The 20,655-nt window shown below is 32.8% G+C and overlaps 2 protein-coding genes and 1 pseudogene across 2 annotated transcripts; all 3 read left to right on the top strand.

Moving 5' to 3' along the window:
* The first annotated feature begins 6 nt into the window (after positions 1-6).
* On the top strand, positions 7-872 carry LOC106767705 (probable 2-oxoglutarate-dependent dioxygenase At5g05600). Its single transcript, XM_014652647.2, has 2 exons — positions 7-239; positions 466-872. The coding sequence occupies exons 1-2, from the start codon at positions 18-20 to the stop codon at positions 721-723; spliced, it is 480 nt and encodes a 159-aa protein (XP_014508133.1). The 5' UTR covers positions 7-17; the 3' UTR covers positions 724-872.
* Positions 873-11,144: 10,272 nt separating this feature from the next.
* Positions 11,145-15,368, top strand: LOC106766864 (probable 2-oxoglutarate/Fe(II)-dependent dioxygenase). The gene is made up of 3 exons (XM_014651637.2): positions 11,145-11,660; positions 13,997-14,327; positions 14,908-15,368. Exons 1-3 carry the CDS (start codon positions 11,191-11,193, stop codon positions 15,163-15,165), a joined length of 1,059 nt encoding a protein of 352 aa, XP_014507123.1. The 5' UTR covers positions 11,145-11,190; the 3' UTR covers positions 15,166-15,368.
* A 2,578-nt stretch (positions 15,369-17,946) lies between these two features.
* LOC106767301 lies at positions 17,947-19,721 on the top strand (annotated as a pseudogene).
* The last annotated feature ends 934 nt before the right edge of the window (positions 19,722-20,655 follow it).

Raw genomic sequence — 20,655 nt, 5'->3', positions numbered from 1 at the left:
GGTTTGAAGAGTTTTTCATGAAAGATCAAACCAGCCTTATTCGTCTCAACCACTATCCTCCATGCCCTTATCCTCACCTAGCTCTTGGTGTTGGTCGACATAAGGACGCCGGAGCATTAACCATTCTTGCACAGGATGAGGTTGGGGGACTTCAAGTCAAACGCAAAGCAGATCAGGAGTGGGTTCGAGTGAAACCTACACCAGATGCATACATAATCAATGTTGGTGATATCATTCAGGTGTTGAAATTTTACTCAAGTTAATACTTTTAGTTAGAAATGGCACGACTATAGATAAAACCAAATTATAGTATATAAGTTGGTGCAAATTTTTTTTTAAAAGTCGGTTTTGTAGGTTGAATTAAGTTTAAAGTCACTTGGTATTTTTGTATCTGTAGAAATAGCAGTTTATGAAACATGTAGAATCCCTTGATTAGAAGGTGATGGTTATAGTTTGTTAATGCAGGTTTGGAGCAATGACTTATATGAGAGTGTGGAACACAGAGCGATGGTTAACTCTGAGAAAGAAAGGTTTTCCATTCCATTTTTCTTCTTCCCTGCACACTACACCGAAGTGAAGCCTTTGGAGGAATTGACTGATGAGAAAAACCCTCCAAAATATAGGCCATACAAATGGGGCAAGTTTCTTGTCCGTAGAAAGGGCAGCAATTTCAAGAAACAAAATGTCGAGAACATTCAGATTTATCACTATAAGATAGCTTAAAGGATAATAAAATATCAGTTTAGCTTATGCTTGGCCTAGAATATTTCTGATTTGCTGCACTCTGATCTTATTATGCAGTTAACAGAACTAGTGAATGTATGTATGGTGGAAGCATCTAATAAAAGAAAAGTATTGTAATTGCATGGATCCATGATTTTTTTACAGTTTCAAGTTTTATATGTTGAGTTAGTATCGATTTCTAGGTTCCTGTCGATGATGTAAACTGTTCATTGTAAATAAATGCAATAATTTAGATGTTGGAATAGACAAGATTTCGAAATCATATACTAATTGACATCGGAAAAGGCGAATTTTGATGTCAATTAAGGTTGGTTTTTCTCTCTCCACACGTTATATTGGTATGGATTAGGGCTTCGGGAATCTAGTAGAAATATAACGTTTTGATAAACAATTTCCAACATTGAAGACAAGATAAAAATCTTCGAAAACACACCTCATTCATTATATTTTTCCTTTTCTAAAGAGTTTTCGGATGTTTTGTAACCCACATTCATTCACCAGATTTTTTCTTCCAAGCTTTCGAAACTTTTTCAACTTCCAAATCTTGAATTTTATTTTTTTTTTAAATTTCTATTAGCTCCTTCATATTAAAAAAAACTATGTTTTTCTTGCTCATTGATTCATCATTTATGCATAGCTTTTGTGAACCTTGAAAGAGTGATAGAAATTCAAAGACCAAAAGTTACCTTATCTTAATTTTAACTAGTTTTTTCATGTTTATATATAATCTATTCTTTTCTTGCTTGTATGTTTTTTACATTTGTGCATAGGTTTTGTAATAATAGAGGCGCTTTTGAAATCCTCAACCAATTTTGACGTTAGAAAATGAAAATTCTGACAACAATTTGTTTAAAAGTTTATCCATTGAACATATTGTGACCTATGATTTAAGTTTTCTGGAAATGTCTCCTACAGTAAGATTTCATAACATTTCTATCCTCCAAACCACATTTTGTTATCTCCAAATTTCAAAAGAAACCTTCATCTCCAAAAATCTATTTATTACCTACATTAATACACTTGTTTTATGAAGATGAAGCGCACTTTGAAATCCAGAGACAACAATATATAGTTTGAAGGACACAAATGCTCTGAAATCTGAATGTAAGAAACATATCCAGGAAAACTTAAATATGGGTCTCAATATGTTCAAGATGGAAACTTTAAGGGATTACACATTAGAATGGAAGTGGTATTTGTATGCATATATTAGATGTTTGAATATGCACTTAGAGACATTATATGTTAGCATGAGATCTGATAAAAAAGACTTTTGGTATGTTTGGTATGTCCAATGAGACAATTGATGTCGAAAAGGAATATATCAGATGTCATATACCATGTGGGAATGCATGCAATCGTAAGAACTTATTACCTTTTACTCTCTGTCTAATGAATATATAAGTCTGACTTTTTTATGCTGGTTGAAGCATTAATCAATATAAAGAGTGTCACATTCTATGCTGACTACAACACTACCCGGTGTAAAAAGTTGTTTTCTATACCGATTTGAGCTTTACCAGTATAAAAAGTCTCATTTTTTTGAATGACAGGTTTGTATGTGCTACCTACCATATACATACCTGCATAAAATACAATTTGGAACTGTCTAGAACAATGAAATATACATATAATAATCTAATAATGCAATACTTCCTAACCATGTTTAAATAATGACTAAGCATCTAGATACATATTGTTTGTGGCACATAAGATTATTGGATTTGTATTTGATGACACTAGCATATGGATCTTTGATCTTAGCTGAAAGATACATAAATCAACCAATAATAAGAAAAGAATTTTTGTCATAAAAGAACATAAAGATTTGAGGATAAATCATTTTCAAAAGGGAGGGTATGAGGGCATATCCCTAAAAGTTGACTCTTGTGTTGGAATGAATAGTCTTTCAAACACATACATCCAACACAAGACAAATAAAAGCTTAAAAAATCCTCCTCCTCTCCAAGACCTTGATCATTCATTTTATTTAAGGTGTATCATTCTTGGAAGCTATATTCTTCATTTACTCAGTATCATAACACTAGTTATAACTTGTGTATTAAGATGGTATTTGACCCTAGCGGAAAAGAGACATAATAGCTCCAAAGAAGATGAGGAACTTTGCCTTAGCCTAAGTTAAAGATTTGAGGGTAAATTCTTTTCAAGAGGGAGAGGATGATGGCATATCCCCTAGCCATGGTTAAGCATCTATAAGAAGATTTGGAGTAATCTATGAAGACGGTCTAAAATCTACCTTTTGAACCACCTTTGGAGCCATCATGAAGCATAACTTGGAGAAGTATAGGTTTAATTTAGGCCATGTATTTCGGCTAAGTAGTGTAAGTTTGTTTAAGGCTTGTATTAATACCTCATTAGTTTAGGATTCTTAAGCTAGAATTCAAATCAAGTGGAAAGTATGTGTCATGTCTCATGTTTCCATCGGAGAGGATTTAGCTTTAGCAGTGGCCACACGACACTTTAGGAATGGAGAGAATTTTGCTTTATGAGTGGTCACATGTCTTCCCCTCATTGGAGAGTATTTGTGGACACTTGTCCACTCCTTAGTGGGCTTCATTTTCTGCCAATGAGTGCAAGGGTTGGAGATCATGCTTTTAGTGTTTTTAGGAGACACCCTTAACCTATAAATAAAGGTGTCTCCTATCATGTATTTATCTTTGATGTTGAGTAAAGTTATGCTATCCATTTTATGTTGTACTACTCATCTTAAGATCAAGACTACAGCAGCCCACAAGACTCCTCTTGTCACCTTCCTCTTAGAGTTGACTTAACCTCTCTTTGAGCATTCAAACACCACACTGCCACCATTTAACCATTATATGACCATGAGCTTCTAATCTCACAAACACCATAACTTTTACATTTTCAGCCCCTATCCTTGATGATCCACCACATTTCCGTATCATATATCTTCAAAGGATCATCTCCGTTACATCCTTTTAGCTTTGGTCCAACCTAGCTAAAAGATTGCTTTCAAGTTCGAAGTCCAACCGGTATAGAAAAATTTTCTAATTTATTACTGTAAAAAATGTTTACTTTCTTCAGTGATATATGCATGCAAAGAGCTGTTTTAGGCTGGGTAAATAGTTTGTAAATAATATAAGAGAGGAATAAATTTTTGTTAAACAATATATGTATATATGTAGTTACGACTTATATGTTTAATATAAGGCAGTAGACAATATGAAAACTAATACAATTGTTCGTTTAGTGTTTGTCCCAATTTAAAGATATTCATTCATTCTCTTGTCTTTTCCTTAAAACATTAAACGAAGCAAATAATAAATGAGATATGTATTATAACATCATTTTCTTTTTTCGGGTGTTAATTCTTTGTGTCAAAGTTTGGTTCTAATTTTTTTTTTGGTGTAACACCAATCATTTCTGGTGACACCAATGTCCATAGGTCATGTACGATGAACTGGTTGGCTTCACTTGAGACACCAAGGTAAAAGAGTTATCCATATTTGGATGAATGTATGGTTGAACACCATTTTTCCTTTCATCTTAAAGGTGAAATGTACATTTGTAGAATCTTTTTCAAGACCTGTAATCTCTTGTCAGGTAATTTTGTTTTTTTCTTTTTTAAATTTAAAATATATCTTATTCTGGTATGTCTTATATGTATAATAGTTTGTCTAATAGTGAAAATGTATTACCATATTAGCATAAAACTGAGGTAAATTTCTATTAAGAGTTTCACTAGTAAAATCAAAGATCTATTTCCATAAAACAATTATTCTCCTAATATTAATAAGATGTCAAAATACATGGTATTATTCTACTTTTTAAAAATGTACAATAATAAGGAAAGAGAATTAGAGATATATGTCATAACAATGAAGTAGAACATGTTTTTTATTTTCATATTGAACTACAAATGGATTATCATGATTTTGTTTTCAAAAACTTTATATAGGAAGTATTGCTCAGCCTTTCTCTTGGAAGCCTTTTGAATTTAAAAATAAAGTTGAAAAAATAATACTTCTGTAATTAAAAATGAAACCAAAAATATAAATAGAAAATATTTTTCAAATTAAACGCCCTTTATCAGTCCACTGACAGCGTCCAATACAAAAGCAAAATTTTGGTACATCGATCACTAGGCCAACGGGAATTTGATATATTAGTTTAGAATTGAAGCATTAAATGTTAGTTTTTTCTTTGTGCTACATCAAGCTTAATAAGAGCAATAAGTGGAATAGTCCCATATTAGTGTTTCTCAGTTGCACTTTTAAAAGAGGTTTTGAAATTATTTATTTTGAATTTTTTTTTATATATATACTTAAATCTTTTACATTCAATTCATTTGATATTATTTTTATTTATTTTTTATTCTCTTCTTTTTTTAAAAAATACAAAATTTTATACTTTTAAGATTATTTTATCCTTATATTCTATGTTAAATAAATGTAAAAGTGTGTTATAGTATTATTGCTTTTTATTTTGTTCATATTGTAGATTCAGTTATATGATGGATTGAAATTGTGATTCATTAGTGTAGAAAAGACTTTTAACGTATATTATTCTCGGCTTTTTACCTCTGATCCCAATCTGACGTCTTTATAAGTGACTATTAACATGCAATAAGAAATCAAACGTCTAAATGGTGAAAAAAAAATTACTTTTGATATTCTAATAGACCATTTTGGCAGCAATGAGGGAATCAGACGTCTAAGAGCAATTAAAAAAATAATTTTTAACATATTTTTGACTTATTCGTCTACTTCGAGAATTTAATATGGTCATGAGTTTAGACGTCAGATCCTCAAATCTGAGGTCTATATACAATAAATTTATTTAGGGTTAAATATGCTTTTAGTCCCTGAAGTTTCACTGATTTTTGGGTTTAGTCCCTGCATGAAACATTGATGGCATTTGATCCTCTTAGTATGAAAACTCTTATATTTAGTCCCCAATTTTGGACGGCGTCAAGTTTTTGCTTAGGTGTCAAACGGTCGTGCCACCTATTCACTGTGCACTCTGCTACGTGTTGGTTTATGAAGGTTTGGATTGAAATTTGCACGTGTTGAATTATCTGATTATGAATTATCTTACGAATTAGGGCAAAGTGAATTTTTGCAATTGGGGAAAACTTCTTCTTCTTCTTCGACAAGCACTGTTCAAGTGGGAGATAGTCTTCTTCAAGAGGTAAGCGTATAGTTGTTTTGCTGGTAATCGTTTGATTTTAAGGATTGGGGAATTTGGGGATTTACGATTTCGGTTGGCAGGAAACGTGATGAAGTTATTTGGTTGTTGTAGTGAAATGAAAGGTGAGAGTGCAGGAAATGGTTGGACGCGAAGGACGATTGGTTCAGCCAAGTCTCAAAGCTGTGGATCATCTTCACAGTTACCATAAAAAATGTGTGGTTGTGTTGAGACATTGTTGCTTTTGAAAGCAACTACTGCCAAGAACAAAGGAAGACTATTCTATAGATGTAGAAATTGGGCAGTAAATGACTAAATCTTTCAGTTCGTGTGCTGAACTTTCTATTCATGATGTGTTATTTTGATTGCAGAGTAATTCAACCTGTAATTACTTCGAATGGCATGAAGAAGAAGTTTCTGAAATTCAAGGCAAACGTGAAGGAGTTTATCTGTGTTTGGAAAATGATATAATTGTCCTGGATCAAAAGAAGAAGATAGAGAAGCTGAAAAGGAAATTACAAGAAGAGAAGAAATATGGGAAAATGATGTTTTACCTGTTTGTGTTGTCATGGGCATTAACCATTTACTTTTGTATTATGTTTTTACTTAAGATGAATTGTAATTGAGATGATGATAGCATGAAGGCTTAAGTGAAGGAGATGTAATGTGAAAGTGAGGCAGAGCTTAGGTAGAAGGTTGTTTGTCTTAGGTTGTTTTGAAAAGGGGCTAGTAATTATGCAGACAATGTTGATGTACTCTTTATGCAGTCATGAATAATATATAGCAATTACATATTTTTCATGAGCACAAGTTCTCTTTAAATGCAGTCAAAGTGGATTTTGATGCAGAAAAATTGGCCTGATCTTGGTGGTTTGAAACTGAACATTGCATAAAAGTGGCTTAACTCGAAATCAATCATTCCAGCAACTTTAATTAGTGATTTGAAACGTGTTCAAAGTCTGAAATGAGTTAAAAAGAGATTGGTATTGAAAGTGATGCTTTAACTCAAAAAGTGATGCTTTAAAATGCACCAGCTTTAGTATTCTGATAAACTAGGTGTGCATGAAAACATTACAATCAACCTGATTTAATATTCTGTGTATGAACTATCTCCAGCTTCATTCTTTTACAAATGGTTTTAGTCCCTGAAGTTTTAGTGTGCATTCAACAGTGGTAGTAGCTTTAATATTCTGCACCAGATTCCAAATGCAGCAGATTTCACTATATTTCACTATTATGCAGATTTTAATATTCTGCAGATTCCAATATTATGCAGTCCAAACAACAGTGGTCCCAATACTCACGTGAATAAAGTGGTTCCATAAATTATGCATTCAATAAAGTAAACATCAAGTGGTCCATTCCCATNCAGAAAAAAATATTGTGCATTCAGTACTACACACTTTAAAACACNTACTACACGCAAAAGTGGTCCCTGCCACCTACAATCTGTCAACTACATCACTTTAAAAAACGTACTACACACTACAAAATACATCAACAAAAGGGTCTTCTGGGTCTTCTTGCAGATTGGTGTGTTGATGGAGCTTGGTCAAGTGGTGCTAGCTTGGGAACCGAGATGGTGTGCACCCAGTCCTGAGGCTGTTCTCCCTGCAACCTGGCTTCTTGATGCTCCACTATGCGCTGTTGATGGTGCTCCAGCTGCAGCTCCTTGTGAAATTGATGGTGCTGCTTCTGCTTCAGATCTGGGCCTGCTACCAGATCCTGCAACACTTGAAATGCCCCTTGTGTTCTACAAAAAAAGAGTAAGCAACATTAGAAAACATGCTGTGTAAATAATTAAGTGAAGTTGTAATATAGAAATTTTGTACCTTCTTTCTTCTACATGATCTAACATTGTGGCCAAACTCTTTGCAACTGCTGCACTTCATAATAGCATGCTTCTTGGACAGTTTTGTATGNCTCACAGGTTCATCTGCCTCTCTNCTTCTTAATTTTTTTGGCCTCCCAGGAGGTGTTTTGTAAATTGGAGNGAGGAGTAAGGGGGTGTTTTCAGAAGTTGGCCACATTTGTTGTCCATTTATTGGGACTATTTCAGGGGCATAACAAGTCATATATGCAGGTTTCTTGTAATAAACATGGACATAATCTTCAGGATTTTCAACTTTGTAAGTAATGGCAGCAATAGCATGCCTACAGGGTATTCCTATTAAATTCCAACTGTAACAACTACGGGAATTGTTACTTAAGTCAACAACATATTTATCCATTGTAAAGCCGTGTGTCACCTCAAATTTTTCACCCCCTCATATTTATCCATCTTTTCTTCCCATTCCTTCTCATATGTAGCCTTTGCTGCTCCCATCATGAGATCTCTAATGAGTACTCCTCCACCAAATCGCTTCTTGAAGTTGTTATATAAGTGCCATAAGCACAATCTGTGTTCCACTCCATCCATCAGCTCATCAAAAACTGTCATAAGTCCCTATGAAACACAAAATTTAATGATCATTACCAAATGATGACAATGTTAGAAAATATAAAAAAGCAATGTAGTGAATTTGAAATACCTTTTGTTGATCAGAAATAAACACCCAACGTTGGCAATCAGTTCCACCTATATCATCCAATAGTTGTGTTAAAAACCATCTCCAAGTTTCCTTGCATTCATTCTCGACCACTGCAAAAGCCAGTGGGAAGTATTGATCATTGGGGTCTCGGCCAACTACCACCAACAATTGGCCACCATATGTTGTCTTAAGATGACAACCATCCACTCCTATAAAGGGCCTGCAACTTCCCAAAAAACCTTGCTTACACCCCTCTAAACACATATAAAAAGAGCCAAATCTTGGTGGCAAAGTTGGTTGGGGTTGATTCACTTTAATTTTAAAAGTTCCACACTTGACTCTAAGCAATTCCCCCACATAATCATATAATCTCGCATATTGTCTTTCCCCATCACCAACCAGAGAATCCAAGGCAATTTGTTTGGCCTTTCCAGCTTTCCAAGCNGAGATACCAACACTGAATGACTTTTTAATGTCATCAACGATTTGGTTGANAGTCATGCTAGCAACATTTACAAACCTGTCAATTAAAACTTGTGCTATCCAATGGACACTTGNACTTTTGTTTCCAAATACTCTTCCACACCTATGTTGTCCAACTAANGTTTTCACCCTNAAGGTTGCCTTCCCTCCTACTTTACTNGCCATAATAANAAAGCCACATTTCTTTTTACATTCTGCCCTTACTCTTGTGAGATCATTCTTCACAAACTTAATCTCNTTTCCATTCAATACACTATNCTCCATTAGAGCATTTTTAAACTCCTTCAATGAACAAAATTTCATCCCTAATGANAATCTGAAATCCTTGTTCATATCATNTTGTCTAAACTTTTTANAAGTGNCCNTTCTCAAACTGTCATCCTCATCACTTTCTAAATCTGAATCCAATTCATCACTGTAGTATTCCTCATTGATCTCATCCTCTCCAACTTCATCATCCATTACAATTGAACCTTCTCCAACAAAGCCTTTTCTAGTCACACGTTTCCTTCTTTTTTTTTTTTTTATTGCATTCCACCTTTCCAAAACTGGACTAATGTTTCTACGAACATCATCCATCCTATCATTATCAAAACCAAACCCATCATCTTCATTATCCATTCTTTCTTCTTTACTCTGATCCACATACTCCTCATCTGAAGCTTCTACTTCCTCCTCAACCACATTCCTCCATGTTTCCTCTTCTAAATGAACATAATCATCTCCATCACCACCATCATACTTTACCTCATCCTCACCAATTTCAGGTTGTTCCTCACCAATGTCAACATCTTGCTCACCAATTTCAGCCTCTTCCTCACCAATGTGTACCTCTTGCTCACCAATGTCTACCTCTTCCTCACCAATTTCTGCCTCTTCCACACCCTCCATGTTTGCATCAGGTGTCTCTTCACCACAACCAAGAAACAAAACTTCGACTGCCTCATTGGGAACATGTTGAACATATATGTCTACCATGTCATTAGTCTCCTCTGCATACTTAGCCAAGTTGATTGCTTCCCTGTCATCACTCAGTAATCTCAGATTATTCATCTGCATTTCCCTGGATCCCTTCCACCATAGTTTGAAGTTTGTATCATACTTAAATTCATTAACAATTCCAACTGCTTCAAAAAAAGACCAACGATCTGGATCAAGGCCTACTATGACGTGTACCTCTCCACCAACATACCGTAGCCCCCTATCAAACTTTCCCATGTGATGCAAACGAACTTCGAACACCATCTTTATACCTACATTCCCACATTAAAACTTTACTCCCAAAATGTACCCAACAATGATAGAAGAAAAGAAAAACGACAACTTACCTTGATAAAATGCGTGATTGCAATGTCTCTTTCACCGCAAGGACCACCGCAACGAAGACCTTGATACAATGCTTCTGGAACACCTTGATACAATGCTTCGAGAAGACCACTATCTCCCACTTGAACAGTGTTTGTCGAAGACGAAGAAGAAGTTTTCCCCAATTGCAAAAATTAACTTTGCCCTAATCCGTAACCTAATTCTTAATCAGATAATTGAACACGTGCAAATCTCAATGCAAACCTTCATAAACCAACACCTGACAGAGTGCACAGTGAATAGGTGGCACGGCCGTTTGACACCTAAGCAAAAACTTGATGCCGTCCAAAATTGGGAACTAAATATAAGAGTTTTCATACTAAGAGGATCAAATGTCATCAATGTTTCATGCCGGGACTAAACCCAAAAATCAGTGAAACTTCAGGGACTAAAAGCATATTTAACCCATTTATTTATAAAAAATGTCTCAGATCGTTCTTTACATTAGATATTAAAAAATCTAATATGCAAGGGATGACGTTAAAAACTTTTACTGCACTATTGATTAGAATTTATTGTGTTATAATTCAAGTACTCAAGTTTTTTTTTTTTTTTTATTTTGAGAAAGCACAAAAGAGGTGGGACAAGGGATTGGAGGATGAGTGGGACTGACAGGCACGTTAAGATTTCATATAATATTTTCATTTTCACGAAGATTCTTACATGATTTCTCATTTATACTATTTATCCATGCTAGTTTTAAATTTAACTACTGTTTATTTATTTTCTGTATTTAAATTTATGGTAACTATGTAAAATAATTAAAAGTTGAGGGAAAAGTTAGAATCGATAAATTAAAATATTAATTAATGTTTTCATAAAAATAACTCCAATTTTATCAGAATATTGTTATTACTATTAGTTGAATTGTGAAGTCTATCATGAGAGTAAGAACAAAATGGGAGAGGTAGAGCCTGGTTTCATCCAAGAGCCGGAACACAGGCCAAAGTTGCATAGCCTCCAAGCTGAAAAAATTCCTGTGATAGATCTGTCACCTATAAGCAACCACGCAGTTTCAGATCCATCTTCCATTGAAGGGTTAGTGAAAGAGATAGGAAGTGCTTGCAAGGAATGGGGTTTCTTCCAAGTAACCAACCATGGGGTTCCCTTGTCTCTAAGACAAAACATTGAAAAAGGTTCAAGGATGTTCTTTGGTCAGACTCTGGAGGAGAAGAGGAAGGTTAGAAGAAGTGAGTTTTCTCCAAGTGGTTACTATGAGACAGAACACACCAAAAACGTTAGGGACTGGAAAGAAGTCTTTGATTTTCTAGCCAAAGACCCCACTTTGGTTCCTCTCACCACTGATCAACACGATCATCGACTCACTCAATGGACTAATACATCACCTCCATATCCTCCACACTTCAGGTAATTCATCTTCACTTTCTAAATTACTTTTAGTTACAAAGAAAATAAATATGTGTATTAAAAAATAAACTGTTTAGAAAATAAGGAGAGGTTTGTATCTATTTATGTTTTAAATTGGTTTTATATTTAGTCGATGTGAGACTTCTAATAAATTCTTTCTACATTGAGGTATAAACATATTTTTAAACGTATAATTATATATTAATAAATAGTCTGATAGGAAGTGAAAGAGAATGTCCAACCAATAACAAATATTGATAGGATAGACTGGAACTGTATCTTTGATATTATTTTAAAAAATACACTTTAAGTATAATTTAATCTTACAAAATCGATTTATAAAATAAAGTTTATATTACTTTTATATTATAAATTGATCTATTATGGTAAATTCGAAAAAAAACTTGAATAAAATGGAAAAAAATAGAAAAGATTGATAAGAAACCTCTTTTACTGCTACTGATAATCCTTCCCGAATATGAGTAATACTCACGAGTGACAAAATGGGATAAGGTTTAGTCTGATTCACCGATGGTAGGCCGAAAACAGGATGGGTTGGAATGTTCTGTCACCTAAAATTGGATTAGATGATATAGTTTGTTGTACATGTGGGCGGGGTTGGCCCGTTGTTATAATTAATGATTGGAGTTTCATTTATAGGTGTTAATAATTTAAATTATAATATTATTATGATTATATATTTGAAATAATATAATACAAAAGAGTTAATTTTTTAAATTATTTTTATTTTAAATTTTAATTTAAAAAAATAAACAGAAGGGTTGACACGTTGTGATCTGACATTGATTAGTCAGTTTGACGATGGAAGACAAGCCAAAACAGATTAAAAGCTCCAACTCAGTTTAGGATGTAATCCACTTTGTTACTTCAAATAAAAATGTACATATATATTTGTCCTATATACATATTCTAATATCTCTGTTGCTTCTCATCCATATTTTTATTTTAAATTAATAAAACACTCTAGTTTATTAAATATGAAAATGAAAATTATAATAAATTTTACTTTGAAAATAAAAATAATGAAACTCAAACCATCCTATACCTATTCCGTTATCATCATTGGGGAGAGTTTAGAAATGGTAGGAGTTAAATTGCTTTAATGTAACAACTATGGTATTTAATTGTAGTACGTTGCATCCATTCACATACTACAATTCTCGATATGTTCTTTTTTCCACCGACTTTACAAATGGTGGTTATCAATTCCTTTGGTTGATGTAGTGTTTTTCTATCACATTTTATTACATATTTTACTCCTACATATTTGTAGAAAATTTTATAATTATCATCACATTTCTTTGAGCTTATAGGTGGTGTGAAATATAAAATACACTTTGAATAATTCTGCTCCTTAATACATATAAAACACACTTTCAACACTTATTTCTATTAAGTAACTTTAAAAATTAGTTGATTAATTCTCATTTATGTTTATGTAAATGTGCCTTCAATTTGATCTCTCACATTAGGAAGTTTAATTTATTTGTTACTAGATATAAATCTCATCTTAGAAGTTAGATTTGTAAAGTTGATTTAAATTTAAAGTTCACTTCTTAATATGATATCATAATAATGTGTTAAAATCTATTGAGTGACATTTTTTGTTTGTTGAGTTTATTGTTTCGCCTGTTATCATATTGTTATCAAACCATTCATTAATGTTCAGTTTTACACTCTATATATATATATATATATATATATATATATATATATATATATATATATATATATANAATGTGTGTGTGTGTGTGTGTGTGTGTGTGTGTGTGTGTGTGTGTGTGTGTGTGTGTGTGTGTGTGTGTGTGTGTGTGTGTGTGTGTCAATATGAGGAGAGTGTGTTGGAAGTATGATCAATTTACAATAAACAAGTGGGTTCAAGCTATATATTTTGTAAAATTGAATTAAATTTAAAGTCCATTTCGTAACATTTTAGGATATTGATATGATTATTTGACAATTAGATAAATCCACTCTTGTAATATAATAATTTTAAATCTGAATCATCAAATTGAACTTTCATGACAACAAGTAGATTTGAAGATTATTGAAAATTTTCATTCTAGTTTCTCCATTTTATCTGTCTTCTCGTTCGTTATCATATATATTGTGCATGTATCTCCTTAAATTGAATAGTCTAACCTTTCTCCACATTTGGCCAATGATAAATACATTTTCTTTAAGAGTAAGAGATTCTGAGCAAGACATATTTAATGAGTTTTTCCTTTGGTAATGGCCATTTCATCCATTGAATTGGTTAAAATAATAAAGTTTCTTTTTCCTTGTGTTTATTTCCAACAATTCAAACATGGCAGGGATATAATAGAAGAGTACATTGAAGAGATGGAAAAGTTGTCATTTAAGTTAATGGAGCTTATAGCTTTGAGTTTAGGGCTTGAAGCAAAAAGGTTTGAGGAATTTTTTATGAAAGATCAAACTAGTTTTCTTCGTCTGAACCATTATCCTCCATGCCCTAATCCTCATCTAGCCCTTGGAGTTGGTCGTCATAAGGATCCTGGAGCCTTAACCATTCTTTCACAAGATGAGGTTGAAGGACTTGAAGTTAAACACAAAGCACATGAACAATGGATAAGAATTAAACCCATCCCAAATGCTTACATTATCAACCTTGGTGATATTGTTCAGGTACTATATACTTTCTTATTAATGTTAATAAAATGTAATATAAGATGATCATTTTCTTATTAAAAAAATGGGTTTAAACCTCTTTTTGATCCCTAAGTTATAAGCGGATGTTCAGTTCAGTCCCCATTTTTTAAAATGTAAATTTTTGGTCCCTAAGTTATAAAAAATATATCAAATGAATCCTTTTTTAACTTGAAATACTGTTTTTGGTTGTTTCTTAACAACTGCTACATCTTTAGATTGCTCTTATTTGTTTCTTAATAATAACAGCACTTTAGATACTTTGACCATGAACATCAAAAAAGGATTCATTTGATACATTTTTTATAACTTAGGAACCAAAGACTTACATTTTTAAAAGCGGGTACTAAACTAAACATCCGCTCATAACTTAGGGATCAAAAAGAGATTTAAACATAAAAAAATGTATTTTATCTATATGTATCTTATTTATGTCTTTTTTATATTCGGATTCTTGTTTATATTATAATCTATATGTAATACTACTTTATATATAAATTTTGAAAATTATATATGGATTTTGGTTGTATATAATTACGATTTTTCTTGTAATACGCAGGTTTGGACTAACGATGCATTTGAGAGTCCAGAACATAGAGTGGTGGTGAACTCTAAAAAAGAAAGATTTTCTATTCCATTCTTTTTCTTCCCTGCACAAGAAACTGAGGTGAAGCCTTTGGAGGAGCTGATAAATGATCAAAACCCTTCCAAATATAGGACATACAAATGGGGTAAGTTTCTTGTCCACAGATTCAACACTAATTTCAAGAAACATAAGGTGGGTAACATTCAAATTCATGATTTTAAGACAAGATAGTAACATTTATCTTATGCATGAAAATTATGAATTGGGTATCATATGTCCAAAACAAAACACTGTTTCTGTTTCTGAAGTGAATGGATGTAATCAAATTTGCTGCTAAATTTCCCTAGTGTGCTTCATGTATGAAATAATCAAGTACCATTTATCAAGTTTATCTATATAAAGTTAACGATTTTCACCTTGATTTTATTTTGCTACAATTTTTGTTGATTATGATTATTCTTTCTTTCATTATGGGATTAGATATGTTATAGACGTGTTAAAAATGTTTATTAATTCTCCTTTTGGTTTTCGTATGGTTAACTACCTAGTATCCTTTTAAGTTTAGATGGACTAATTAATGTACGTGTTTGGAGGATCAACTACAACAATTGTCTATTACAACAATTATCTATTAAGTAAGTTTCATTAAAAGTAGTTATATTATACTTAAACGAAATTATTATCAAATTTTCTTTTTAAATATTTAAGTTTAATTAGGTAGAAGACATCTTAGCTCACACATTCCTTTCACCATTTTTCCAATATGAGTTTGAAATTTGAATTTTTGAAATAGTAAACATAACATATTAAGAAAATAAAAGACACTAATTTTTAATATCATCTGATCACACAAATTTCATCCAATTTTTTTATCAAATAGTCAAGTTTCACTAAATAGTAAAGTACAATAAAGTATTCTTTAAACTATCAACCGTTTATACTTGACCTAATTAAAGTCTATTTGGATCAGAATACAACAAAATATTTCTATTGGACAAAACCAAGAAAAAGGGTGAATGAATTGATTTCTTAATAAAAGTTTATATCTTCAAAAGGTTCTCCTTTTTAATATCAAAGTTACAATAAAATCTTTTTCTTTATAATATCAACATATAAATAAAGAGAGTAGGAAAAGAGAAAATTGTACAATTTATTGTATAAAATCGAAAGATTCAATTATTAATCAAAAAATCTAGTTGTTGTTAATCATTTTTAAGTGAGAAATTAATCAATCATTAAAATAAATTGAGATTACAAATATAAGTAAAAACAATTTAAGAAAGAAAACACCTCTCTTTAAATCATAAGATATGAGAAAGACCTCCTTTAAAACACTTAAGATCATACATAATAAAATTCCCATGCTCTACCCATAATAGGTTGCAAAGCTTTTCACAAAAAAAGTTTTTCAGTTCTAAAAACTTGTCTAACTTTTGTATCCTATAAAGAGAACTCCCATTTTCATTTATAAAATCTACTTTCGGAATTAGGTTAAGAATACGAAGAGCAAGTCATAACTTTTTTAAAAAATTGATAATTGCAAGCAACAATCCATTGTTCCCCAACATTTCTCAGAGAAAATTTTTCTTTAGATTTCAACTATCGCCAATAATCAATTATCATAAATGATAATGGATTACTTATGCATTGTTTCTCAAAAAGAATTTTTATTTACAATAATCTATTATTATAAGTGATAATTGATTATCTTCGTATATTTTAGAAAAAATTATTTTTCTATACACTTTAACTAATTTCTAAATAAGGCAAAATCATTAAAAAAAAATTATAGATCTTCCAAACAATTTCTTTGCTTCTCTTTAAACCTTCGGGACCATCATCAAAATAATATCAACTTTTTTTTCTGAACAATCTCCTCTTTGATTTTTTTTTAAAATGCTTTTGCAATAAACTTGCAAACACAAATTATCTTTTCTTTGCTTCTCTTTAAACTTTCGGACTTGGAATCATCATCATAATAATATCAACTTTTTTTTTCTTATAACAATCTTGAAGAGAGTACATTTTTTTCTAGTGTTTGACTTACATTTGAAATATTAGTTTCTAAAGAACAAGTCGAAAGATGTCAAGGAAAAATAGGTCAAGTTTAAGAAAAGGTTAATTATAATCAAAATGAAGTTGGCAAAAATAATTGGAAAGTCTGTCAAAATAATAAAGAAGTCGGTCGTGAATGAAGAACCTGAATCTAATTGAAAAAAAGAAGCTTCATGTGAGATAATATACCATGAAAATAGGGATGAAGAATAAACAAATTTAAGTTTATCATGAAAATAGATAAATTTAAATAACTTTTTGGTGTAAAATTTTATTTTTTAGTGTCGTATATTAATTGTACCGCATACAGTTTTTATTATTTGTTTCGATTTTTATTTTCAATTTTACTATAGCAGGCCAGCTATTAGCTAGCTGTTGTTATTTTTGTTTCTGATTTTATTTCCCAGTCCATGTGCAAGGATATTTAAAGGCCAACAAAGTTTAATGAATTAGAACACATTTATCTGTGTGTAGCCTTCTTTTTTTTTTTAGGATTATGATATTTTAAGAAATAATATCATGACACACTTTTATATTTATTTGACACATAATATAAGGGTAAAATGGTTCAAAAGTGTAAAGTTTTTTAGTTTTTCAAGAAAGAAGATAACAAAAAAGTAAGTAAGGATAGTGTCAACTGAATGTAAAAAAATTAGATGTGTCAAAGAATAATTCTTCTGATACTTTTATAACTTTTTTGACAACTTTTTAACAACAGAACACGTGTCATTACTTTATTGATCTATTTAAATTTATGTTTAAAAAAATATTTGAAACGAACCAATCACAAACTATCACATATACATTTTCAAAAAATTATTAAAAAAATGTTGTTAAAATTTTTTTTTTCCTTTTTTTTAACAACTATATGACTGGACCCACACATGTTACCTATGTCATCTTTCTCTCGTTCAAATCCAAACACAGCCTTGCTAGTATACAAACACAAGACACGTGGTAGCATAAGAGATACCAGTCCAGGTTCAACGCACATAAATCAACACATAAAACATTCAGTATCAGACATCTTTGGATCAAACAAATACAACAAGAAGAAGCAACATGGGAGATGTAGACTTTGCTTTTGTTCAGGAACCAGAACACAGGCCAAAATCCTCAGTGATCGTGGCCGCTGGTCGATCTGTCTCCCATAAACTACCAAATCGAAGATTCCATCCCAATTTCTTGTATCCAAGGCTTAGTCAAAGAAATAGGCAGTGCATGCAAGGAGTGGGGTTTCTTTCAGGTGATAAATCATAAGGTGCCTTTAGATAAACGAAAGAGGATTGAAGAGGCTGCAAGGAAGTTTTTTGCACTTGATTTGGAGGAAAAACTGAAGGTCAGAAGGGACGCAGTTAACGTGTTGGGCTACTTTGAAGCAGAACATACCAAGAATGTTAGGGACTGGAAAGAAATCTATGATTTCAATGTTCAGGAACCCACTTTTATACCACCTTTACTTCAACATGATGATCATCAAAGCCTTCAGTTCCAATGGGATAATCGCTGGCCTCACAATCCTCCAGATTTCAAGTAATTCATAATATATTTCTGCTATCAAATTTGAGTTTAATTTCATATATACTGTAAAAAATCTACACCTTCAATTCTCTCTCTATGTTTGGATTTAAACTCTCATCATATACTAACAGAAAAACACTGATCTGATCTGATACCAGAGAAGCATGCAAAGAATATGCACAAGAAGTGGAGAAACTTGCTTATAAGTTGATGGAACTTGTTGCCCTGAGCTTAGGCTTAGAGGCAAATAGGTTTCGCAGCTACTTCACACATAACACCAGCAATATCAGACTCAACCATTATCCACCTTGCCCCTACCCTCATTTGGCTCTTGGCCTTGGACACCACAAGGACACTGGTGTTTTGACTGTGCTTGCTCAAGATGAAGTTGGTGGTCTAGAAGTCAGGAGAAAATCAGATGGAGAGTGGATTCGAGTCAAGCCCATTTTCAATTCCTTCATCATTAATGTTGGTGATATGATCCAGGTTTCAAACTTTTCTCAGATTGGATGCAAATCCATTTTGTCGTTTTGGTAGAATTTCATATTATCTTTCAATTTTCTCTTTAGCATTTAAGATGATGAGTTGGGACTATTTTAAGTGTTTGGAAAGAGGTTACTTGTTAAAGAAAAACAAGAATGAATTTTTAGTTTCTTAAGACTGAGGTATCTAGTTTTTCCTAGTTAAGCTCTCCATTGAACATTTTGTAAATATTGCATAATTATAATACATGAAATTTCACTGTCTTTGTTTGAGGTTACTGATTTCTGTTTTTCATTTTGTCTGTTTGAGTCTGATAGGATAGACTATTCTGACTGAGTGTTTAGTTTGATAAGTTCCATGTTGTGAATGTAGGTTTGGAGCAATGATGCTTATGAAAGTGTGGAGCACAGAGTTGTGGTGAACTCTGAGAGGGATAGGTTTTCAATTCCGTTCTTTCTAAAACCAGCACTGTATACTGATGTGATGCCCTTTGAAGAGTTGCTTGGCGATGAAAACCCTCCTAAATATAGATCAATCAACTGGGGCAAGTTCCGCACGGCAAGAATGCGTAGTAATTTTGCCAAATCAAATGTTGAAAACCTCCAAATTTATCATTTCAAGTTTCCCAACTGACTTGAATTTTATATATACATTGTAAATACTTTTAACAAAACCATATTTAAGAAACATATAATAATAATATCCATCGTATAGAATGCATTCTCAAATATGATCCAAATCACAAGCCCACATAAATACTAAATTGCTTTCACTAGTACAAAAACGCGGTTTAACATCACTCATTAGACGTCGGTTCCGTGAAAATCCGACGTCTATTACTACACGGTGGCATTATCGTAAATAAATTGGAAAACTAGACGTCAGTTTCGATGTCCGGCGACGTCTATGACATCATAGATGTCGCACCTGCCGCAAACTGACGTGCAATTGCCTGAGGTATGTGATAAGACAGTCCATTGACGTCGGTGTTCACGGGGACCGATGTCTACTAGGCTGCAATTAATGTTGCCCATCAAATTCTCAGGAGCTTAGACGTCGGCTAGAAAGGGCACCGACGACTACGTCACTGATAGGAAATCAAACGTCAACCGGTTCAGCTTTAGACATCGAATAGACGTCGGATCCCGTGAAAAAGTGACGTCGACTGGGCTACAATTAATGTTGTTCACCTAATTCCGCAGGCAATTAGACGTCACGTAGTCAAACGCCGACGTCTAAGGCATGTCTGGAAGGCGGGAAGACAAAAATTCTTCAATGTAGACGTCGGTTCTGTAGGGCACCAACGTCTAAGTTCCTGTATTTTCACCAAATTCGAGGGTTTTAGACGTCGGCTGTGAGGGGCACCGACGTGAACTACTCTGACAGGAAACCAAAACGTCAATCTTTTCAGCTTCATAGACGTCAGATCCCCTGAAACACCGACCTCCCATTTCATTTTAAATAGACCGCAGACTTTTCACACCATTCAGTTTCTGATCTCGTCTTCATCTCTTCTCCTTTTTCTCTGCTTCTCCTCTTCTTTTACTCGCTTGCGCTCCTCTACTTTTTATCTCTTGCGGCATTGCATTGTCGTTTCTCAATATGTTATTGTCTTCGTCCTCTCCTTTTTCTCTCTTGCATCCCAGGTGCGTGGTTTTTTTT

The sequence above is a fragment of the Vigna radiata genome, chromosome 7 (genome assembly GCF_000741045.1).
Source record: "Vigna radiata var. radiata cultivar VC1973A chromosome 7, Vradiata_ver6, whole genome shotgun sequence".
NCBI classification, from domain to species: domain Eukaryota; kingdom Viridiplantae; phylum Streptophyta; class Magnoliopsida; order Fabales; family Fabaceae; genus Vigna; species Vigna radiata.
The sequence above is the reverse complement of the archived record's forward strand: the minus strand, read 5'-3'. Positions and strand labels throughout refer to the sequence as shown.

Coding starts and splice junctions, on each gene's coding strand:
- LOC106766864 (XM_014651637.2), top strand. CDS start 11,191: ATGGGAGAGGTAGAGCCTGGTTTCATCCAAGAGCCGGAACACAGGCCA. Junction 11,661..13,996: donor CCATATCCTCCACACTTCAG/GTAATTCATCTT, acceptor CAAACATGGCAG/GGATATAATAGAAGAGTACA. Junction 14,328..14,907: donor ACCTTGGTGATATTGTTCAG/GTACTATATACT, acceptor TGTAATACGCAG/GTTTGGACTAACGATGCATT.
- LOC106767705 (XM_014652647.2), top strand. CDS start 18: ATGAAAGATCAAACCAGCCTTATTCGTCTCAACCACTATCCTCCATGC. Junction 240..465: donor ATGTTGGTGATATCATTCAG/GTGTTGAAATTT, acceptor TTGTTAATGCAG/GTTTGGAGCAATGACTTATA.